The following is a 24,247-nucleotide window of genomic DNA, read 5'->3' on the forward strand; positions in this document are numbered from 1 at the left end:
ATTCAAAATATATGTGACGCTGTAGCAAAATATTGAACAGGTAGTCTTCTCACACCATAATGACTTGCCTGGCAAAATTTAAAAAATAAATTTTGGGGGATGTCAGTGTCTCTTTAAGTGGACTACTTAGTGTTTTGACCTTTGGCTGTTGGGGGTCACTGCAAATAAATATTAGCTTCTATGACAAGGCCACACTACAGTAAATTGCAAAATACTATGTGAATGTGCTTACTCCACTACCTCACTGACTACAGGGTATTGATCTGTATCATGTCCCCACTTGCAACAGCAGCTTTATCCAATCTATTTGAGCCTACAAGTAATGTAGGCAAGCCTCTAGACTAGTAGAATGTTTCTTTTGCTTATTTTTTCTGAAACAAAGCAGCTTATGCACCATGGCTGCTTTGCAACTGAGTGGCCAGTCCCAAGTGGCCTTGCATGAGAGAACTGCCAGAACAGCCTTTAAGCTGTTATGTGCAGCGAAGAGTTGCACACTTGCATTTCTTTCTTTCTCTTTTAATTATAACTATAATACAACAAGCTACAGTTGGACGCCGTGGCAAAATACTGCTTCCCTCATTCTGAACTAGCAAAAGGTGTTGATGCACTATCTTTATTGCATGTTTATGTTGTCCCATATAGTGGGTATTTCATATGCTGAGTTTGATGCAATTAGTGCTGGGCATGCTGTTGCAGCTGAGGATGGCTGTGCACTTGCTGCAATGCTGTGAAATCTTGCTGGGTATGAACTTGCTGTTGAGGATGTCTATGCTCTTGCAATAGAGTTGACGCAGCTTGCCTACTATGAACTTGATGCTGAGACAGCTGCTGTTGCAGGTGGGGATGTGGGTCCTCTTGGTACAGTGCTGGTACAGCTTGCCCACTATGTGCTTGTTGCCGTCCTTGCAAAACTGATGTAGTGAAACCACCAGGAACTTGAAGTTGCTGCTGCAAATGATGCTTTGGCTGTTGCTTTGTCAATTCTGTTGTATAAGCTTTACCATGAACTATGGTCTCTTTATTCTGCAGCAGCACCAACTTTGCATTGTGTCCTTGTGTTTGTTGGGCAGCTATGTCCAGACCAGGATTTTCATTGTTGCCACTTTTCTTAAGTTCATTGCTGGATACTAAATGGGATGTTTTGTATTGAGAGTTCTGTAGCTCGTTCACATTTCTGTTGATGTAAGAGGAAGCAGCTTGTTGTTTCTGGACGCTTTCATGAACGAGTGCTTTAGGATATTCCCCAACAGGACTGATTTGAAGTCCTGCTTGTCCTGCAGTCTTGCCTTTCCAAGAGGGTGTTTCCTGCTGAATTGAATTTCCCATTTGCCGAGTCTTCACAGCCCTGTAAGGTACTCTATTTGAGCCTGTCTTTCCTTGGTGATTGCTGATGTGTGTCGGGAACTGACCCAACTGCTTAGCTTGCTTTGCTCTTCGTTGGACTTTTGCTGCTGGTGCAGTTGTGGTGAGCACCTGCTTTAGAGCCGAGTTGCGTTTGACATTGGTTTCTTGTGCGGGTTTGACACCCTTCTGCTGTTCTGGAACTGATACCGACCTTCCAAGTTCCTGGTTAGGGGCCGCTCTTCCTTTCAATCCAGCCTTCTGGTCACGAGTGATGCTCCCTTGTGCTTGTGGAAGTGGAGCTGACTTTCTGTTAAAGGTTTGGTTAGGGGAACTTCTTCCTTTCAAGCCTGCTTGCTGGACAGGCTGAACACTTTGCTGTGCATTTGAAATGAGGGGGTTCTCGCCTGAAACTTGATTTGGGTAGGACTTTGTTTTCCTTTGTGCTTTAAGGTCTGGTGTGGCTATTCGTTGCCCTGGAGCGGAAACAGGTTTGCTGTTAAGAGCTTGGGCAGAAGCCTTTTTGATTCCCACCTGCCGCTTCACTCCTGTGACTGGCTTTGGGACCAATATAGACTTTGCATATTGGTCTTGACTGGGTGCAGGTTTCTTTTCCGCACCTCTCTGAAGTGCTTCAGCAGCTTGACGCATCTCTTGAGATGCCACGGTTTTTTTGTCAAAACTTTTGTTAGAAAGAGTTGCTTTCAAACCTGCTTTTTGAGCTGACTTGGCATCAACGAAAGATTTTGAAGTTGGAAGTTTGCTCTTCAGGCTCTGACGTGGCACAACGCTTCCCTTCAAGCCTCCTTCAAGCGGTGGCGCAACTCCTTGTTGTCCTTTTCGAACAAATACAGTCTTTCTGCCAAGGGTTTTCAAGACAGCTCTATTCAATCCTGGTTTTTGAGCAGATGCGGCTTTTTGGGAAGCTTCTAGAACTGGTAAGGACTTACCCTGCCAGTCTTCCAGACCTCTTTGGAGAGCTGGTGCAGCCTTTTGCTGCACATTTCCAGCTGGTATGGTCTTGTTTATAAAACTTTTCTTTAAAGCATTTTTTTTCAAGCCTGTCCGCTGAAAATTTGTTGCTGACTGGAGAGTTCTTGGAACTAATGGAGCCCTGCTTTCTGAATCTTGACTAGGTGCATAGTTTCCCTCCAGGCCTCTGCGAAGGGGTGGTGCAGCATTTTGCTGACCTTTGTGAACTGACACGGTCTTGCGGCCAAGGCCTTGCATGAAAGCTTTTCTTTTCAAGCCTGTCTGTTGAATAGCTTTCTGGGCTCGTAATGGATTGCTCTTTGAGTCTTGAACAGAAGTAGGGTTTCGTTTCAAACCTGTTTCTATTGCTGGAGCACTTCGCTGCAGTTTTAAAGGTGTATCTGACTTGCTACTAGGACCTCTTTTTATGTTTGTTTGATGAACAGGCTCGGCTGCTTGGAGCGTCTCCGGTACTGATAATGATTCGCCCTTTACTTCTTGACTGGGTGCAGATTTTCCAATCAGATTTGTCTGCTGAGCAGGCACGACTCCCTTTTGTGATTCTGGAACGGACGCCAATATGTTGCCGATTTCTCTCTGAGGAGCGGCTCTTCCTTTCAGCCCGGTCTCTTGGATAGCCTTTGATCGATGCGGCTTACGCGCACTTTTGCTATGCTTTCTGGCGTAATGTCTTTGAGCAAATTTTCTATTTAAGCCAGCCCTATGCCTTCGTCTCTTCTGGTCGCTGGCAACGTCCGAATACGCGTCGATGGCTGATGTTTTTTCTTGGCCGATGCTGGTTTCTCGGCTGGGCCACGTCTCTTTGGCCGATCCCGCACCTTCCAGGGAACCTGGTCCGTTTTGATACCGTTTCAGGCCTCTCTTGAGATGAGACTGCCTAGCTGAAGGCTCTTCGGGGAAGTCGTCCGTCAGGCCTCTCTTCATCTGCTGTTGGAGTTCCTGCGCCCCTGCATCGAACGAGATAGAATTATCCCCTATTTCTCTCAATCGGACAAAACGCTACTGCAGCAACAGCTTGACGAGGTTGCCGCCATCGTCAGACTAGTCTGATAAATATATTTTTTTATGATTTTGTATGTCCACGAAACTTGTGTTTGTAAACCTAAACTGATTCGTGCCAAAAACTAGCTTTCCCAACCAAAATCGGTATATGCCACACGCATAAAGGCTGGCTCAAATATCGCCGTTATTTACGTTTTCTCGCGTCGCCGGTGTGTGAACAAGTAGAAACTAGCATATTTGGATTTAACTAAGCCTGCTCGTGTCTGAACTATGGACTTTTTTTTTTTTTTCGCGAGAAGAGTTGTTTTTAGTGTCACTAAATAAAGCTACGCTTATTTAGTGACTCTAGTTCTTCCTACGCTCTCCTCCTACCTTGTTTTGAAGGCTCGCACGTGCACACTGGAGATGGACAGAAAATGGTGAGACGCCTGAAACTTAATTTTGCTTTGCTGCGAAAGGCAGTGCTGCCTTTCGCAAAATGTTGTTTCGAACATGCTGATGACACTTGCTTCCAAAAGCAACTTTGTACCCCCCCCCCCCCTCCCTCACGGTAACCGGACAAAAGCTCACTCGTTTTTTCACAGACCCGGACAAAAGCTCACCTCATTTTTTTCGCTACCCGGGCGAAACACGGGCTGAAAAGAAATGCGGACGCAATGGGCATTGCACGATTTTTAGGTGAACTTGTACCCTATCCCATGCAAGGGTTTACTACGGTTGATCGAATGCCATTCCGTCGAAACATGTTTTAGGGAACGGGCACGTTTTATTGAAGCACGGTTTAGAAAAAGCAGAGCCTCAGTTTAGAGATATGCCGTTTATCAAAATGGGGACGCTATTTAAAAAAAGGCTTTTCTGCTTCGTGCGTGTATCACTGGTGCGCGTGTTAACCCAAACCCCCTGCTGCGCTCCTGCCGCTTCGCGGCGGCAGTCTGCGGCGGCTCATTACAAAAATGTTAACTGCCCTGACCTACCCGTACACGCCGCTTCGCGGTGGTCGAATTCGCTAAAAGGAGGCTCATCGCCTTTTTCTCTAAACTTGGTTTCTCCATAAGACCGACATGAAATTTTTTCCTGCTGAGCTTTTGTCCGGGTCTTAAAAAATGGTTGAGCTTTTGTCCGGTGAGCTTCTGTCCGGTGAGCTTTTGTCCGGTGAGCTTTTTGTCCGGGATTCCTCCCTCACTAGTTTCGGTTTACACCAAATCACTCCATGGTGGTCACTGGCGTTACTAAGGGGAAGGAAAAGGAAGGAAGGGGGGGGGGGGGGGGGGGGGGGCGAAAGGGGCGGTGACCCCATCATTTGTTTGAAGATTGCAGGAGCACTTCTGTTTCCTGGAAGTGGCCCGTTGGCTTCGATGATGTACACCAGTCACACCTTGCAAATTATTTCAATTTCTATCATCAGCCGGGCAGCATATGACATGGCGTCGACGGCCGCTACACAATCTCCTGGGCACTGTCCGCCGAGACTTTCATGGTCGCTCCCGCCGCCTACATTATCCCGGGTGGCACTCAGTTCGTCGAAGGACGTTTTAGCGAACGCCGACTATCGAAAGACACTTTAGCGAATGGTCGGCCACCGGGAAGCGGCGTTTTCAGATGGGCCACGTGGGTTCACATTTTTGTAATGATCCGCCGCTGCGAAGCGGCGTGAACGCTGCGAAGCGGCGTGAACGCAGCGCGGGGGTGGGTTAACGCTCGGCCCCGTTATTCGCTAAAATGTCGATTCGCTCAGATGGTGCTGTTTGCTAAAACGTCATTCACTCATGTGTGATGCACCAAATTGCGATACATTTTCGCCATCGTTGCTCCAGAAGTTAATTTTTTTTTCTCCCAAAAGCAAGCTTGGGTTTTATTCGCGGATAGAAGTTAGGGTATCATCGCCATGTAGAATTTCTTCACAACCCAGAGTGAGGATGCTTCAACTTCCTCTGCTGGTGCAAGCACGCGCCCTGTCAAGCTTCTATGCTCTGTGGAAATTAAAACTTAACCGCGTGGGTAGCACTTGCACTATACCCATAGTGAGGAAAACAGAGCCGCCCCTAGCGAGCTTCTCAACGCGAATACGGTCATAGCGTTGGGCCAACGCGAACATTAGAACAGCATGCTATCCCATTCTACATTTGTATACCAAACATTGACAGACTCGCGTTTACAGTATGTCTCGCTGTTTGAGATGAGACCTGTTTTGGGCAATGAGTGAGTGCGCAATGTCCTCATAAGCTACCTGCGTTGTTAATCATGCGGTTTCTTTTTTTTTTTTTTTTTTTTTAATTTGGAGTACATTTTCATGTTTTAGTTATAGCTGGGCTGTAGGTAGAATTTGTTTTTAATGAAATTGTTTTATTATTTTTATGCGGGCATTTGGTTATTTGGTCACACAACCAATAAATAAATAGTTTAATCGAAGCAAATTAGCTTTAACAGTCGGCAAATGGAAGCTGGGTATTAAACTTAACGAGTTTGGCTAATTTCTTTTTTATTTGGGAAACGTGTTGATGACCCGCAGCCTGATTATGATAAAACTATATATACGTGCACAGTTCTGTTGATGCGCACGATTAATTGAAGGAAATACTCCCTCTAGAAGAATTAAGAATTGTACCGCTTCATGAAACCTGGGTGAAGATATTCAATTTGGTACTCAAAATTATTCTATTCTAACATTACTTGAGCAGAATACTGCTTTGTTTACAATTAATTCTGTAGCCGAAAATTCCCATCCACGCATTTTCATGCTGTCTTTTATCATTCAAGCAATTCAGCGTGTCCTTTAAAAACGACTGCTGCGATGGGGCTCTTTTGCACTAGGACGGCTCTTGTCATAGCGGTCTTGTTGCCGCGTCTAGTCCTTTTTAGCCACAACGAAACAGATGCAGGGTTTTTAGTGGTTACTAAACTGTCTGCTGAACAAGAAATGTCAATGAGCGGTTGCGGAAGAATGGGAAAGCGAAAAGGTCTATGAGTTGGTCCGGCCGACACACGTGATTCTTAGGCCGTAGACTTTCTGGTTTTAACCGAAAAACACCGGTGGGCGTCAGTTTGAGTTAAAGATACAAAGTCGGTTAAAATCGAGAAACACCGATTTCTGCGCTTTTTTTTTTTCTACCAGCTAGGACTGTTTTATCGAATTTTTTTTCTGTTAGAGACTTTCACCGATAATAACCGTTTTTAGCGGTCATCCGAAACAGATCACCCAAATACACTAATCTTTAGAAGAAGAAAAGAAAAAAAAAGGCTAAAAAAGTAAACAAACGATTTTCCGTGTATGTAAACACCGGAAAGGGCATACCTATCCATTATGAACGTTTGGCTGCTTCAAAAAATGTTTCAAGGTGACCATGCAATCGCACATCCCTGCACCCGCGCGAGTTCCCCCATCTATCTTCGTGCGGGGAACTTTGTTGACTCTTTAGTCCGCACCTCGCAGAGTCGGCACTTCCTTACTTCCCCAAAATGTGGAAGTTCCATCGCGAGACTAACCGATAAACTTTCCGAGTAAACCTGCGAGTCTGCTGAACCGACACTTACGGGCTCCACTGAGAGCGCTCCAGTCGGCGGCATCCAAGAGGACGAAGACCAGGAACCACAGAGACACCGAGCCCCGTGCCATCGCTGTTGAACTGGGCGACGGACTCTGCTTGGATTGTCTTCGAGCGTCCAGCTGTTGTTCAATCAGTATGCGGGAGCGAGCCTAAAGGTTCTCGCTATTTCTAGGCACGCGGAGAAATTTACGGTTGCGGCTCGTCTGTCAAGGAACACGCTACTCGCGACTGAATGCGGAAACAAAAGGGTAAACGGACCTTCTGTTTGAATCACGTCCCGTGTCCGAATTCTGACTGATATATGTAGATCCCGGTGTCGGACTATAACGACTGGCGTCGCCGCTGGTGGCGGCTGACCGCTGCACGACATCTCGGCTTGTGTCGGGGAGCGAAGGAAGTGAGGTCGGAACCAAATATTCTGTGTCGGTTCCCGAGCTCGAAATTTAGGTGCAGGTACTATCAAGGCTAAGGGATATATCGATCATTAGATACGAAAATTGCAGTAGGGTTGATTGCATGCATGCGTGGTCACAAAATACCTGCCAAGGGTAGCACAAGTTTATAACTATTGGCGTCTCCAGCTTATTGCTCGCCCTCTCGCGGCGGAAACTGGAAACACTCTAGCGAAGGTCCCCCGGTTCTTCTGCTTAGCGGGCACGGCGGAACTGCTAGCGATCATGAACAGTCAACAGTCATTTCTCAATGCAAGCAACGCTCTTCACTGTCCCAATAAAGTGCTGCAGCCGGTACGGGATTGTACCTTACTAGAGAGTTTCAGTATTGCTTATAGAAGCAAACGCAAGCACCGTGCGTTTGCGTTGAGCATGCGCGTCGTCGCCATGCGCCAATTCAAGACCACAATTCTGGGCTCCGCACACGCGTAGTGTCGAACACGCAACATTAGCGCAAACGCAATGCTTGCGTCCGATATGCAGTATTAAAACTCACTACTGTTTCACCGGTTTCGCAACGCCAACGGAACGTGCTGCAGTGAGCAGGTGGGTAGGCGTTGCTTAGTACTGTAAAGGCTAAGAAATTCTTTTATTTATTTATTTTTTATTTTTTTATTTTTTTTTTTTTTTTTTGGGGGGGGGGGGGAGGGGGGGGGGGGGCAGCAGCAGTTGGTCCGGAAGGATTGGTGGCATATTTTTAAGTTTTGCCGATTGTCAAAATTCGCGACTTTGATAGCACACACGATTCTCGTCATTGTACATAAATTTCTCAGACTAGCTAGAATGTTTTCATTTATTTTAGACTATTTTTAATTGATCACTTGCTATTTAAAGCGCTGCAAATGATGATAAATTTTCAACTTTGAATTGCCGTAGCTATAATGTAGTAAGGGTGCAGGCGAACTAGTGAATGTTAAACATGTTGAATAAACCTGAGGCATGGGGTAGAAATGAAGATATAGGTCGAAGGAAAAGAAAAAAGAAAAGGACAAGACGACGTCTTGTCCCTTTCTTTTTCTTTTCCTTCGACTTAGATGTTCATTTCTGCCCCAGTCGCAGGTTTATTCAACATGTCATAGTTATTTGCGCGTTTGAAATGAGATCATTAGCAGGAAATTATGTTTGAGCTTGAAAAACTACGTATTAATATATCTTAATAGTACTATAATTGATACAGATTGCGGTAGTATATGCCTCCAATAAACGCCACAATCACAAAAATACGCCATTTAACCATAATGGTCTTTACAGAAAGGTCTCGCTCTGTTTTCCTTTTAGCACGTGAAAAACTGATATCGTTATCAAGATAGACATAAACTCTGGATGTAAAATGAAGTCTTATACGTCAGGCGTTGCTCTAAAAAGAATTATGAAAGACGTTTACAATTTATTGTAACGCCGAAATAGAACGCAGCTCTTGAGCAGCAGGAGGGGAGAGTATGCCCCTGGTGATTTCACGAGGGAGATTTTACTCGTGACCCTCGTGACGTCACACGTGACCCTCGGGACGTCAATCGTGGCCCTCGTGACGTCACTAGTGACCCTCGTGACGTCACACGTGACCCTTGTGACGTCACTGGTGACCCTCATGACGTCACACGTGACCCCTGTGACGTCACTGGTGATCCTTGTGACGTCATTTGTGGCCCTCGTGACGTCACTGGTGACGGGCACCTGAGAGCTGCGCTCTAAGAACACTCACTTCCGTTGTCTAACTCGGCTTCCTTTTTTTTTGTGGTGAGAACAACGTTTTTTTAGTTTATACATTTGTAAACATATTCTAAACTCATCACCCGTGGCGATATTTTGTAAAATTTTGATTGATTTAGTTATTGTGCTTGGAATAAATGCTAAAGCGATTGATCATCTAAGTGTTCAAAAACCCATTGAAGAGCCCGCAGTTCATATTTCAGATGACAATTATCTGAGTGAGAAAAAGCAGCAAGAACGCACAAATATCAGCGCTTATTTTTTCAACAAATACAACATTCTGAAGGTGTGTAAAAGTCTGTCCTTAAAGGTGTACTCCACCGGTTTTTTCATTGTCTCCGATTTGCTTGAAATTTTGCTAAACTAACGAACAAACATAGCTAAAATTGTATTCCAAATATTAGGTCAAAATATTGTTTTTTCGCGAAGTTATTGAATTTACAGTTTTGGTCGTCACCGTGTTTTTCCAACTGAAAGTCTCTACTGGCAACAATGAAAAAGTGACGTCAGAGGAAGGCAGGGGTTCACTCTTTGGGCTGTAGATTTTGTTCCCAACTGATTCGAAGTAGTTTCATGCTGTCAAATGAATGCTTGGGAAGCTCACTGCAGTACCCGCGCTCCAGCACGGAACAAATGATTGGCATATTCTATTTTTTGGCTGCTTGCTCGACTGGCAAGCCTGCCTGCCACTGACGTCACGGCCCTGAAAAGTGCGCGTATATTTGAATGTTGGTTTTTGAATCATTTTCATTTGCCGATTTCGCAATACCTATTATGAATTTCGCGATTCTAAATAGCATACCGGAGAGAGTAAAGGCCGGGGAGTCAGAAAATATAGTTAGTTGAGGTAGCTCAAAAAATCGGTGGACTACCCTTTTAAAGAGACACTGAGTTCTTCAAGATATTTTGTGACACGTGTGTCACAAAATAAAGTTTCCGCGAACCTCTTTTTTTAGCTTAATAACTACGATGGGAGACACATCTTGAATTAAAAGAGAAATTTAAATTAACACCTATGTCGAGAAATTCAATCCAAAATAGAAGTTAGTTCTGCCTTTTGGCGTAAATATTAAACACCGTTTTTTGTTTTCAGGATAAAGCGGTGACCAGCGCTCATAACACCTTTGTTTCCTCGCATACGCGGGAATAATCTGTGTCTCTCAGTGAAGCCATCACACTAGACAGGCGCCGCCTATAGACAGTTGGAGTAGCGAGTATATAGGAGGGGATTAAATTTAGAACTTCGAAATTTACGGGCGGTAAGGAATCGAGGCGCATAATTTGTAACTAATAAATCCCCCCCCCCCTTTTTTTTTTTTTGTCATTTTGTTTGAGCAGTGGGACTCGAAAACTTGAGTAAAATAGCTCAGTCGATGTAGCATAATTTAAAACGAATTAAAAGGGTGAGTGAGCTTGGCACAAATACATTGCATTTTTATAGGAGAAAGTTCTCGCTCTATCATAATCTGAAAAACGGCGATTTAGTACATGTTTTTAAAATAATATATATCATAAAACAGCTTTTAAGGATTATTATATCTGATATTTATCGGTGTTTATGTGCTTAGAGAGCCACAGAAACAAGTATACTGCCAATCTCGAAAAATATTGTCGATTTCGGAATCGAACTCCGCTTCAGGTATTTCATAATATATCATTACCCGGACGGTATGTATATTTTTCCCCCGTATCTGAGGTAAGGTGAGGATGCGTGACAGAAATTGAGTAATGTTTAAGGGACGGGTGAAAGGTGCGATTTCATTACCACCAGTCCACCGTGCAGGCGCGTCGGAGCGTACAGATTGAATAGCCCTACATCAGAGCTTGATAAACGACACATTCCAAACTTGCATTATTCGATCCCTTCATGATAGTATCAAACCCGATGAAGGTATATTTTATCAAACCCGATGAAGGTATATTTTTTATATATGCCACTTACGTAGGCGAAGTCACTAGCGCGAGTCCGAAAGTCATTAGAATGAAGTGAACGCTTTGCATTTTCGCGCGTATCGATCGTCGTGCAAATGTGTCCTTATCTCACGCCGTCAAACAATCGAGTCTTGATGGACTTACGCACCTCTCTGCGCATCGTCAAGCCGTCGATTCGAAACCCAAGCAGCTCGTAGTTTTATTTCAACGTTTGAGTTGCTCCACGCAGGACTCGATGTTTCGGGTTGCAACGTTTCCCGTAAGTTATCAGACCTTGGCCCTTGTCTCTGATTCCGGCGTAGCCAAACTGAATATAAACTTAATGTGGATTATATCATTGAATGATAGAGATTTTGAACTATTGATGGACAAGTAGTGTTCCCTAAATTAGAGTACAGTTATACAAAAAAAAAAAAAAACGAAGTTGGGTAAAATATTGTGAGAAGAACTGTATGTTGAAGTTTCTTGCAAGATGAGAAATGCGGATAATACTGGCAGTTCAGCGTGCTTCAACTTAGATGAAGATGACGATCTTCCCCCAGAGCTTGTGACAAAAACTCCGTAGGGTCTGAAACTCGACAAGAAAGCTCCCGGAAATCTCAAGAGTGGCAGCGACGTTCTGTTAAGCATCGCTGTTCCTTTGAGGCTTCCTGAAGGCTCTTTATCAGCCCGCATGGACTGCCTCTCACACGATAGGCAGTTACCTATACCGTGTGACCATGGTGAGGAAAAGAAGGGACTGGTAAAAAGAGTTACTAAAGGGCACGACATGGCTTCGTAGACCTAGGCTTGTCTAATAGAGTTTATACAGTACGCGCCCCACTTGGTGGTCCTGCGGACAAAGGACGGAGACCGCTTTGGTGGACTCCTGGGGGAGGTACTGCAAGCCCTGACGCTCTCCATGAGGCTCAAGTGAGCACGCTATCGTAACATAACCTATCTTTTAAACGCTGCCTTGTCCATTTCTCTTCATTCGCGTGTGTATCTTCCGCAGCTACAGTTTGCAATTGGTCAACGACTATTCTCTTGGAAACCTGCTACAAAACGGCACTGCCACCGGACTTCTCGGACGCCTCCAGAGAGACGTGGGTTTTTTTGTTTTTTTTTCGTGGCTATAAATTTTTTTTTTTTTTTGCAACTTGTTGGCGGTTTACGTTATGATCTCAATGTTCTAGTATATACGCCCAGAAAGACGTTTATTGGAAAATGAGTAGATTCAGAATAGCAAGCGCTCAATCGACTGTATCCAAGTTAATGTCTTAAGATGGTGATGTATAAGCAACCTAGTGAAAGAAGTGCATGGCTTTTTTTTAAATCACTATTATTGTTTAAGACATAGTTTGTTTCAAACCACGAAAATAACGGGTGAAAAAGTTATGTCTTCGCTACTTCGGCCACTGCCCGAATGATCCTTGTCCTGACTGTCGCCAACCGTGCATCCACGAGAACTGACTTTCTCACACTACCATCTTTTAACCTGCTCACTTAATCTTCGACGCTTCAAAGCATTTTACGGTGATCGGCAGTCTTTCCTCAAAACGAATGAAGTCTAAATTACAGCATGATACAACGTGCTTCGGGGAACTATGGTGCAGGAGGCGGATCTCGCCCTCGCCATGATGGTGCCGTCGAATGCTCGCAACCGTGTTGCCCGGAACACTGCACTCGTGTACTCTGACGAGATCGCCATCCTAGCCGGAAGACCTGCCGGCGTGGAGACAGACGCTGCCTTCGGCTTCCTCATGGCCTTTGACTTTCCCGTGAGAAAAGCTTGCTGAAAACTATAGCATACCGCGAACAGCGTGGTGTGTGCGCACGAAATACCTTTACCAAGAGCGATTTCGCGGTGTATACACTGGCAATCAATATTCTACCAAAGAAACAACAGCGTGGTTCGTTCTAGGTGAACAAGTCGTGAGATTAACCTATGGGAGCTAGTAACATTGGAAATATTCACTATTAAATGTAATGGCAACACAGAAGTAATTTTGTTATGTGTATGTTTTCACAACGGAAAGGGCTGCCCCAGTGTGTGACGCGTGTCTCCACTGTAGGTGAGAAATTTAGGTAACGCAGTACCAATTCTAACCAGGAGTAGTGTGCACCACGCGGTAGTGATGAACGACCGCACGCCGGTAACGATGCTAATGGAGATCGAAACATGGTGAAGATTTACCCCAGGATCTCCGGGTTCTAGAGCGTGGGCAACGGCCAGCACGTCACAAATCATTCGCAAGAGTTGTTTCTATAGTAACCCTTAAAAGTTAACTATTTGAAGTGCTTCCAGACATGCCTATGGATCGGTTCCTTTAGTAACCTCTGTTTAGGTGTGGTTACTCCTGCTGGCGTCCCTGCTTGTCTGCTGCGGAGTGGCCGCCATCGCCGACGTGCCTGCCCTGGGCGGGATTCTTCGCCGTGGGCTTCAACACCTCTGGTCTTTTCTCGCCAGCCTTCTACAGCAAGGTTGGGCCATTAGCGGCTGAAGCGGTCATTTCTGGTTACTGATACATGTTGACTGCATACTACGCGCAAGATTTCACTATTTTATATTCTTACATGTGTTAAAAGGGTGCTCCTACGACTTGCCCTCATGCACCCTATGCATTCTTTATAATTCGAAATTGTGGAAAGCCAAGAGGATTGTGATTCCAGTATTGTGTGTGCTTCATGGCGTCTGCATACTTTTACTTATTATGTGAAAACTATATGGTGCATGCGCTGTGCATGTGTATGACTATGTAGGAAGTGTCGCGTGATGGAATCAGTAAATATCCGTAGAGCTGGTCTTCAGTTTTGGGCCCGCCATCTGCAGGGTGCACAACTCAAAAATGACGCGGGCCAAAAAAATGTTCATTGGGAACTGCGCGCGTTTTCAATATCTGGCAGGCAGGTTTTCAATATCTGGCATCATCGCACTGGTTGCCGTCTTGAGCACATCTCGCAATGTCATGTCCGCGGCCCGTGGATCGCAGGTGGTGTATCATTGATCTAAAAGATTATGCTAGAACACCTTTCAAGTATTAGCCTTGAAGCAAACCGAAAAAATAAAAAAAAGAGCCTTACGGTTGTGAATATTTTAATTTTAAAGATGAGTAATTTCCTATCCTTCAACATGCTAAACCACACAATGTAAATAGACGCTTCATTTCGGAAGAGACGTGTATCCGTTTCAGGAGCTCCGCATATCAATTTCTTCGAACTTTCAGCAAAATTGCAGACACTAGTGCGCATATCTTATTTTTAAAAAACAAGTATCCATATGGACACCCGTTACCCAGGGAGGGGTGCTGTTTTGCCACACAGCAGCGCAATCTTTGATCTATGTGGAACAGCGAGGAAAAGTTGTAGCTTCCGATTCATAAGCAAGAGCTTCTTCATTGTTCGGCAGATCACAGATTGTATCTACGCCAGGTCATAACAGGACGCTTTATAATTGTAATTCAATTAAATGCAAACGTGCAAGCGAGCTGGACAAGAATGGCGAAAATAATTTCTGGAGAAGGGGAACAAGAGGTACAAAGGACGAACACAATCTCCAAACAGAGCTATAGGTGACTGGCGCGCCACCGAAAAAAATCTGCCTGGTCCGGGTATCGAACCCGGGACCTCTCCATTTCCCGAATTTGGTGTTGGAGATGAGACAGCTGATAGTCCTCTGAGTAGCTACGATACTCTGTTCCACATTAAGTCCTTCGTGGGTTTGCTATCGCCGGTCAAACCAATCACGCGCAAAAAAAAGAAAAAAGGAAAAGGGCATGGACCATGATGGACCGTGAGGCCATGGACTACTGTGCACGCGCCGTGACGACACCCTTCTTGCCCTGCTTGATTTGCTCCATTGGATCATACCGTGTGGCTGCTGCGCGGTCGGACTTTAGTCAAATACGGCGAATCATATCTACGGGAGTTCCCTCGTCGCAGGTGGCGGCAGAAGCCAGTCCAGCGGCTTCTCCAGGACTGCCCTGCGGCTCTTGCGTGCCTGCTGGTGGCTTTCGGCGTTGGTCTTGGCGCACGCGTTGGCCGGTCAGATGAAGGCCTGCCTGCTCGTGCGGTCGGAGGGGCCGCGGATCGATAGCCTGAGTCAGCTGGCAGAGAAGCCCGCTGTTAGGCCGCTCCTCTTCGCCAACAGTATCCTCGTTTCCATGCTGGGGGTATACCTGCTCATCCTATATATGGCATGCCTTTATATTCAATGCGTGCCACGCTCATCTGCACGGTGGCCAGCGTTCCATCTGCACGGTGGCCAGACGCTCTCGGAGCGCGGCAGCTTGCAAACGTTTATGGAGACGACGGCTTCAGATAAGAACGAACAAGTCAACATACCTCTTCTTCCGATCCTGTGTTACTGCGTGCTTAATAGTTCCTTTTCAAAAGTCTCATCAAGCAACATTGTCGGTCGCCATTTTTTCAGGGGCACGAAGCGTCAAGGCTCGATCACACTTTTGCAACTGAGTAAGACCGAGAGAGACATAACCGGTTTTTAAGTCTCTTGCGACGTCTTAGGACCAGGTGCGCTGCTGCGGAGCTGGTCCTAAGACGTCGTCAGAAGCTTAAAAACCGGTCTTGTCTCGCTCGGTCGTACTCGGTTGCAAGAATGTGAACGAGCCTTCAGATTGCTCGCCGAACGCTGACGCCGCATTCGTGACCAATGCGCGTGCTCAGAATACGTTACATTCGTAGACCGCCTTGTTCGTGGTACCGCTGGAAAGGTGTTAACGTTCCAAAGCCGCACGACTGCGCTAAGTTCGTGACTGCAGCGAGAAAGGGTGTAAAGATTACATCCTCGTTTCGCAGTGCCGTGGTATCTATCAGGTCTGCGTCTTGGTGATGAACGCCGAGGAACTTTGCGCATGTAATAAAAATGCGTGGAGGATCGACATCTGTGTCTCAGGTGTAGCTTATGCCGCTTCAATCTTATGACGAGACAGTACCCCGCGTAAGAAAGAGGCGTTGTTAAGGGATGATGTGGTGTCTTAAAGGGACACTGACACCCCCCAAAATTTTTTTTTTTATTTTTTGCCAGGCGCTTCATTATGGTGTCGGAGGACTACCCAATTAATATTTTGTAACAGAGTAGCGTATTTCTTTATTAAAGCCAAAAGACGCAACTGCTCGAAACCGAAACCGAAACCGAAACCCGACGGAGGTCGGAGAAGTGGAGAGAAGAGAGTGACTGGCGGAAGTCACGTGGCTGCACCCGACCGTGCGTTTTTCTTTTTTTTTCTCTCCTCTCCGGTAGCAGACGACACGACATGCGGCGTGCGATGCGGCGTGCGGGAACTGCTTGCCGTGCGATTCTTTTGCAGTTATGTTTGTTCCGCTCGTTGTTATGTACTCCAAGATGAGTTGTTTTGTACATTGAGGAGTTGGAGATGAGTAGTGAGTGCCCGTGGTGAATGTCCATGATCGGCTCCGGAAAGAATACACCCAAGATGTTGCGTGAAGAGCTGGCTCACATGTCCTGCATCCGAAAAAGAGTGGCATTGTGCGACAGAGTTTCCGAAAGATCAACGGGATCGGGACCAATGGCTGGCTGCAATTCCTGTAGAACATTTATGGGCACCTCGGAAAGCGGACGCTACCTGATTTATATGCTCCTTGCATTTTGTAGAAAGTGATTACATTGAGTTCGCAGGTGTCAAAACGAAAATCCCATACCGTTTAATTCAGCGAAGTATCGTCCACAACATTTGTTTGTTATTTTTTTGTTTGTTTCTTCAGTGATGATTGTAAAAAAAAGAAAAAGATATGTAAACATCGGAAAATGTTTGAAAAAAAAAATTCACGGGGGATCGAATTCTGTCCTTCCACGTGTAAAGCGGACGTCTTTTCCACTGAGGTACTGGGGCATTTTTTTTTTCTTTATTGCTGAGCTACTGGGGCATCTCGTTTCTGGTGGATCTCTTTCCTTAGTAATAATTCAGCCGGTAAACTGCAAGTTGGAAAGTTTGCTGTCGATTTTTCTCTAGCAAAAGCACTCCCGGGTCGAAGTCGGGAGGCACCACGCTTTGGGGACATTCGCACCTAGTAAAGATATCGTACGCGTGCATATTCAACTCGAAGTAGACACGTCGTGCTTGACGTTTGCGCGAGCGTTGTCTTCAGCCACGAGAAGGGAGCGACAGCTCGGCGACGTCTTCGTGCAAATCGGCTTGGTGGTCGGGCGTGTCGTACGGGATGAATACCAATTCTTTTGATTAGACCCAAATTTCTCTTTTAACGGTAGACAGAATTCGCCGGTACCGCGAACGACAGTTCTGAAATAGAGGCCCCACGCCCGTCGTCCGCTGCCATCGCCGTCCCCGCGAGTCCCACGATACGCGAAACGACGAACGCACAGAATGCTTCCGGTTGTCTGTGGAACTTTTTTTTTTTTTTTTCAATCAACGTATTTACAGCTTTTTAGAAGCCGCAAAAAATGGGTTTCATATTTTTTTCTATTTTTAATATTGAGTGTGTGCCTTCAGTGACCCACGACTTTGATTAAATTTGGTGGTCGCATCGATACCTTAGAAAACGGCCCGTGACCGCGAAAAAGAGAGTGAGCGAGACTCGAACCGGCCAATTCTTGATCGTCGGTTTTCGGGCGGAAAGAAACCGAATTTCGAGCCGCAAATTCTGTTCTGGGTAGTTGAGCCCTCATATGTCACGTACAACTAACAACCTCGGCGAGCATAAATACCCTGTCAGTGTCCCTTTAAGGCAAATAAAGAGACCTTATATACCACGGTCAGCCAGCAAAATTAAACGTCCATGATATTCATTCATTCATTCTTTTAATTTTACATGCTCATAATGAGGCACAAGAGGTAGATTGGAAATTGGTTAGGCTGTGCGAGGAATGGTTTGGAGTCGAATAGTGCTGCATAACTTTTTTTTTTAAGTGCAGGGGAAAGCCCCGCTTCATACTGGCTCGCTTTCAAATGTTAGACACCAAACCAATCGTTTCGAAGCGTCATTCGCCCTTTCCTGGAGATTATACTCAAAAACATTTTTGTTCGAGTTGAGCAAGCTGTCTCCGCGAGTATATTGTTACCTCTTGACATTTCCCTGTAACTCGTTTTATCTTAAGTCCGGACGCAGTCAAAGGCTAGATTACACGCTAAACCGAACAGATGCACCAAAAATGAAAGACGTTTACAAATCTCTGTAATGCGAAATTAGAGCGCAGCTCTTGAGGAGGAGGAGGGGGGTTACGGAGGGGAGGATGTATGCCCTTGTACCTTCTCTCCTCCTCCGTACCCTCCCCTCCCCTCCTCCCAGAGTTTCCCCGCTAAATTTAGCTGGAAAGTTAACGTCACGTGACCTCAACACCAATTCAGTCTCCCCGCTAAATTTTTGCGGGAAAAATGACGTTACATGACTTCGTGTCACGTCATCCATGAACAAATCCAGTTTCTCCACTAGATTTAGCGGGAAAATTGATGTCACGTGAAATCAACATCAGTTCAATTTCCTGCTAAATTTAGCGGAGAAACTGAATTGGTGTTGAGGTCATGTGACGTCAGTCTTACCGCTAAAATTAGCGAAGTTACGCCGACGGCGACGTTTTGCTATAGGCGGAAACGGGCGAGCTGCGCTCTAAAACCGCAAGGTCACAGCGCATTCAATGCACTGGTTTCGTCGATGATAGCACACGCGCTGAACGATTACTAACGTCTTGACCTTGGGTTGTTAGAGCCGTTTGATTGGCCCTCTCAGCTCGTAGCATCGGCTGCCCTCCTGTAGCTTGTTTTGACCAGAAATGCTGGCGGTTGATGTTCCCGGCAGCGCTCGACGAGGCCCGACTGGCACCGCGTGTGGCTCATGGTGGAGCGCCACGGCGGGCTGGTGCCCATCGAAGCCCTGTACGCAAGCTCGCATCTGGACGCCGTGGCCCGAGGTTCGGCGGTCATCCTGTCCGACCGCACCAGCTTCCGCTACGTGGTCGGCAGGACCTGCGCCCGCTTCCCAAGCTCCCAGTTCTACATCGGCAAAGAGCCAGTCAACACGCTGTCGTTCGGGCTCTACGCCAACGCTCGGCTGCCGCACGAATTCCGCAGGAAGATGGACCAGAGGTGAGCTCTCGATACTTTGCAGAGATTTCGTCCCCGTCCGTTGTCGTCGCCGCGCGCGCCAAGAATGGAAAAACCCTTCTTCTGTCCCCTCTTGCGCGCGAGGAGAGTTAAGGAAGTCGGGACTTCCCGTCCGGTGTGCCGTGCGGAACAAGAGAAAAGGGCAGCCCTAGCGTCTCGCCCAAAATTTCGCGACTAAGGGAGAATCATCGTGTCGTCTGCTTGAAAGACTTGTTTTCAAACATTACTCGCACTTTGGAAAATTCCACTTTGGCAGTGTCTAGTTGCTACGCGTAATGTTGGATGGTTTTAGAAACTTTCACCTCGCTTACCCACTTACTTCACAGATCACTGGTGGCAGTCATCAGTGGCATCTACGATGCCAACCACGACGGCTATGAGAATTATCCACGTCGCCCGTCCGTCCTCAGGTAGCACAGTATCCGCAGATTTGTCATCTGCGGATACTGTCAGTGCCGGCGGGACAGACATAGAAATATTTTTGTCGTCATGCATGATAACAACTTTCTGAAGTTCACTTACGTGCACGGACCATTTGTTCTACACCTTTCGCGCTTCAAAACGACGAACCTTCAAATTTTGATCAACTTCTTCCTTACCAAAGGTCTGCTGTATGTTGCGGCGACAGGCGAGGAGCACATTTCGTGCTGCTTTTAAGTTTCGTAAACCGACGATAATGGTAATGATAATAATTCGCGGCTCTTTCTAATTGTGTACGGAGAGCAAGTTGGTCTGCTTCTTGCGCAGAAGTGGCGGTGACGTCAGAACGACGCCGAGTTCCTATTGCCTGATTCCGTAGCCCCAGTGCCCCCCGCGCCACGTAGCAGGGGCACTCTGAAACTCTGCGCCTACACCGCGTACCATATGCGGCGGGATTACTCTTCCAGGTAGGTAGCGACAACACACCCTTCTCGTCGTCTGCAGTGCGCAAAGCAGACGCCGCCACAGCACTTGTTAGTGTTTGTTTCACAGGCTATTGTGGGTGCCCCTTTCGGTAAGAAGATTCCCCGACTCATGAAAACGAGTCAGTCAAACATCCAACGAAGGGGACATACCATCAGCATATTTATCACAGCAATTCTGACACAAGAAAAAAAAATAATTAAAACATAATTAAAACATAATTAAAGTTAAAATAAATAATGTTGTGTGCATGTTTATACTGCCGGAAGTTAGTCAGCCTCAACGGGTGACCGAGTCTCCCAGCTGTAGATGAGAAATATAGCCAGTGCAGTACAACCGCTAGCCCGGGGTCTTTAACGCGCATCACGCAGTAGTGATACACGACCGTACGCTGGTACGATGCTCTTCCATATGCCCGTCTAATAAAGGTAATCTACGGAGATACGTATACGATCATCGGCAACGATTATGCTTAGCTCGATGTGTCCCTTTTGTTGGATATCTGGCTAACACGTCTCCGCGTGTCGTTCCGAAAGAAGCACCCACAAAAGCCTGCGAAGCAAACATTGGCAAGTGCTGTGGCGGCGCCATGCTTCGAGGCTTGCAGACGACAAGCAGAGTGTTATCACAACCTGGATACCACCGCACAGGGTAGGCGGGGTAGGCGCGGTGTTTCGGAGTGCCCCTGTTACGTGGCGCTGGGGGCGGAACGGCCACGGGGCTGTCGTGTTATATAGCTAATAGGGAGTTTTCGTAGATCGTGTCCGCTGTCCCGCAACCCTCTCCGCAACCAGTTACGCTATCCGGAACTCTACAGTCAAGGCCATCGGCGCGCCGGTGCAGTAGCGGCTGCTTCGTTGCGGAGGGCTTAGCGGAGAGGGAAACGCGGTCTACGAAAACTCCCTATTAGTCGAAAGTAATCCCTGGAGAAGGGGAACAAGAGGGACAAAGGACAAACATAAATCTCCAAACACAGCTGTAGGAAGCATTACGCATTAGCCAGCATGGAGATTCGAACGAATGATTTTATTCCACGCGCTCCGCGCTCGTGCTCAAAACGCGGCACCGCTGGGAGACGTGGCGCCATCTATCGCTAGTTACTACATCTCTTTTCTCTGGAAAAGTCAGCGTAGAGCGTCACCATCAACATGGTTGGGGTATCGTTGTGGTGGCCTTCTTTTCCTTGTTCCTCTTCGCGGCCGCGGTCCCGGGTGAGGCTGACTCTGGTTAAAGTCACTGGGACTCTCTTCCGTGCAGGCTGTGTCTTTCCCCGTGGAGGTCAGCTCTCGTCGAGAATCCGTCGCCGTTCGTAAGTGTTCACGGGTTCTTCGGTGGACCCGACCCCCTGGGGTTAAAATGTCGTAGGACCTCGGCACTGAATGTCCCACGACTATGGCAGGTGACCATGTGCGCCGCAGGGTGTTGTAGACGGTGACTGTAGAACCCGTGTCAATGTCTGGCAGTGTTCTTGAGCTTCTATCGTAGTTCGCCTTTTGTTGCCGCCTTATTTCTGTGAGACGACGTGTGACAGCCTTGGGTGGCACAACAGTCGGCAGGTAATGTTCCGATCGCGCAGGTAACAGTGTTCTTGTGTGTCGGCTCATCAGTCTCTGTACTGGCGATTGGAGGACATCGTCTCGTGGAGTGTTGCGCCACTCAAGGAGGGAGCGGTAAAACTCTTCAGTGTTGGCACTCTTTCGCAAGAGTTGTTTGGCCTGTCTCACGGCTCGTTCAGCCATGCCATTTGATCGAGCGTGGTAAGGGCTTGATGTAACTTGTTCTATCTTCAGGTTTTCCAAGAACTGCTTGAACTCCTGGCTGCCAAATGGTGGGCCATTGTCGCTTATAAGTTTCAACGGCAGTCCATGTGTTGCGAATACTTTAAGGCAGAACTCTTTGACTTTGGAAGCTGTGGTACTTTTCATTTCTTCTACCTCAAAATAAAATGAGTAAAAATCCACCAGGATTATGTAGTCTTTTCCTTCATGAGTGAAGAAATCGGTCCCGACCAACTGCCAAGGAAGCGTTGGCAGTGCGTGGCTGAGGAGTGGCATCTTGGTGTTTCTTGATTTGTACTTCTCGCATTTGCTGCATTTGTCATGTTCGCGGTCAATGTCAGCGTTGATTCCGGGCCAGAACAAAATTTCTCGGGCTCTTCTCTTCATTTTGTCTTTGCCCGCGTGTGCCGTGTGGAGCAAGTTGAGAATCTTGGATCTGATGGCCGTTGGAATTATTATCTTGTTTGACCGCAGCACAAGGCCGTCTTCCTCGTGGATCTCCTCTCTGTAGGACCAGAATGGCCTTCCGAGCTGAGGAACTTGCTCTTTCTGCTCGGGCCATGACGTCTGTGCATACTCGCGCAGTAGACGCATCTGGACATCGGCTGCAGTTGCGTCTCTTATTTCATTTAGCCGATCTTGTGTGACAGATATGTGCTCCAGTGAATTGACTTGAAATTTCTCTTCTTCTTCTTGCATTGTTTCCTTCGTGGGAAACCGTGACAGTGCGTCTGCTAACTGCAAGTCTTTTCCAGGTATGAATTTTACTTCCAATGAGTATCTTTGGAGAGCCATCTTCATCCGCTGCAGTCTCATCGGGCACTGATGCAACGGTTTCATGAAAATAGCCTGTAACGGCCTGTGGTCGGATTCTACTGTTACGTTTGGTTGGCCGAATATGTAATGGTGGAACTTGCTGCAACCATGAACAATGGCCAGCATCTCTTTCTCGATCTGCGCATATTTCATTTGTGCGGCTGTCAAAGATCTCGATGAGTACGCTATTGGTCTTCCGTCTTGGGTGATAACGGTTCTTGTGCTCGTGCTCAAAACGCGGCACCGCTGGGAGACGTGGCGCCATCTATCGCTAGTTACTACAACAGCTAGGTGACTGGTGAGCGACCGAAAAAATCCGCCTGGTCCGGGTATCGAACCCGGGACCTCTCCATTACAAGTGGAGCGCTCTACCAACTGAGCTAACCAGGGGTTAGACGTCAGTAGAGCAAACGGGTTTTATCAGCTGCCACCAGTCGAACACCAACAAGGTGTACCCACGATAGTAGGTGTAGTACCCACGATAGTAGGTGTACCCACGATAGTAGGTGCCCGCAAGAGTCCTCAATCCGCCGCGTAAGCGGTCTACGAAAAGTGTATGTTGAGTACTCCTGCCACGTCCCAGTTTCTTTGACGTTGTCGCGCTCCTGAAGAGAACAAAACTTTAATTGCAATTTTCCGAAACGTGTTGCTGCTTCTCACGGATAATAATAACGCAAACTACTGTCTACTACTTGTTTATTATTATTATTGTTCAGAAGGATTGCGATGTCTGGCTTCCAGGGAGCTGCTGCGTGTACCATTAAGGCCCGTTCACACTCTTGCAACCGAGTGCGACCGAGAGAGACCAAACCGGTTTTTAAGCCTCTTGCGATCTCTTAGGACCAGCTCCGCTCAGTGCATCCGGTCCCAAGAAGTCTTTCTCGGTCGTACTCGGTTGCAAGAGTGTGAACGCGCCTTTACTCGGACCTTCGTGTGAAGTCACGTGATATTAATGCTGGAGCAGTGCTCTCTAAACAAAACTTTATGGTGTCACTGATGGGACGTCCCGTATTACGTTTTTCATGGGAATTCTTTCCTGTGGTATTTCACGAGCCTCAGGAAAAAGGTGAGAATTCACTTGTTTCAGACGTGCACTTCAGTAGAAACGCACCGACGGTTTCAGAGGCTTAAAGGAATTGAGATTAAGCTGGGCAAAACTCCCACCGTTCTTGAAGCTTTGGCATCTGGTTCAAATCGCTGTCGCTACATTTTCGCGAAAAATGAGCGTTCGGCGAAGCGCGGTTTATTCTTAGAAAAAAACAACGACAACAATGTAATTTTTTCTTTTTTGGTGGGGGGGGGGGGGGACGGTGGGGGGGGGGGGGGGGGGCGTTTTGTACTTGTGAAAGCTCATCCTGGGATTCCTTGTGGGCACAGGCTCGGCTGGCTTCGGGAGTCGGGCTTGCTAGACCTGTGGACGGCGCGGATGTTGCCAGACTGGGCTGCGTGTGCCCGGCGTTCGGAGCTGGGACCCCTGGGCTTGCACCACGTCCGGGCGGCCCTGCTCTCCTCGGTGCTTCTGGTGGCCGCGGCTCTGCTCGCCCTGGCCGTCGAACTTGTTCTCGATTCGCGCTCCAAACGCGCGGCGCGCGTTCAAGTCCCTGCAAGGACACGGGGTGTCCCATAAGTTTGTTGTATAGCCTGTATGGCTGTACCGATTCGAAAGGCGTTAGCTGCCTTCTGCACCTCGGCTTAACCTA

The 24,247-nt window shown here is 47.1% G+C and overlaps 2 protein-coding genes across 2 annotated transcripts; one reads left to right on the forward strand and one right to left on the reverse strand.

The window, feature by feature from the left end:
* Positions 1 to 672: 672 nt before the first annotated feature.
* LOC120850121 lies at positions 673 to 6,949 on the reverse strand. The gene is made up of 4 exons (XM_040222486.1): positions 6,868 to 6,949; positions 3,153 to 3,281; positions 2,532 to 2,639; positions 673 to 2,402 (listed from the first exon to the last, which is right to left on the reverse strand). The coding sequence occupies exons 1-4, from the start codon at positions 6,947 to 6,949 to the stop codon at positions 673 to 675; spliced, it is 2,049 nt and encodes a 682-aa protein (XP_040078420.1).
* A 6,471-nt stretch (positions 6,950 to 13,420) lies between these two features.
* LOC8053438 lies at positions 13,421 to 24,199 on the forward strand. The gene is made up of 4 exons (XM_029990120.3): positions 13,421 to 13,438; positions 14,897 to 15,126; positions 18,746 to 19,032; positions 23,925 to 24,199. Exons 2-4 carry the CDS (start codon positions 15,004 to 15,006, stop codon positions 24,172 to 24,174), a joined length of 660 nt encoding a protein of 219 aa, XP_029845980.3. The 5' UTR covers positions 13,421 to 13,438; positions 14,897 to 15,003; the 3' UTR covers positions 24,175 to 24,199.
* Positions 24,200 to 24,247: the final 48 nt, after the last annotated feature.

Source organism: Ixodes scapularis, unplaced genomic scaffold, assembly GCF_016920785.2.
Source record: "Ixodes scapularis isolate PalLabHiFi unplaced genomic scaffold, ASM1692078v2 PGA_scaffold7__128_contigs__length_106722199, whole genome shotgun sequence".
Classification (NCBI taxonomy): Eukaryota; Metazoa; Arthropoda; class Arachnida; order Ixodida; family Ixodidae; genus Ixodes; species Ixodes scapularis.

Excerpts from the sequence above, each read along its gene's own strand:
- LOC8053438 (XM_029990120.3), top strand. The coding sequence starts at position 15,004 with ATGAAGGCCTGCCTGCTCGTGCGGTCGGAGGGGCCGCGGATCGATAGC. Across the intron at positions 15,127-18,745 it reads TCCTCGTTTCCATGCTGGGG|CGCTCGACGAGGCCCGACTG; the intron begins GTATACCTGCTC and ends TGTTCCCGGCAG. Across the intron at positions 19,033-23,924 it reads CGCAGGAAGATGGACCAGAG|GCTCGGCTGGCTTCGGGAGT; the intron begins GTGAGCTCTCGA and ends TTGTGGGCACAG.
- LOC120850121 (XM_040222486.1), bottom strand. The coding sequence starts at position 6,949 with ATGGCACGGGGCTCGGTGTCTCTGTGGTTCCTGGTCTTCGTCCTCTTG. Across the intron at positions 3,282-6,867 it reads GAGCGCTCTCAGTGGAGCCC|GGGCGCAGGAACTCCAACAG; the intron begins GTAAGTGTCGGT and ends CGTTCGATGCAG. Across the intron at positions 2,403-2,531 it reads GACCGTGTCAGTTCACAAAG|GCTTGAAAAAAAATGCTTTA; the intron begins GTCAGCAAAATG and ends TTCAGCGGACAG.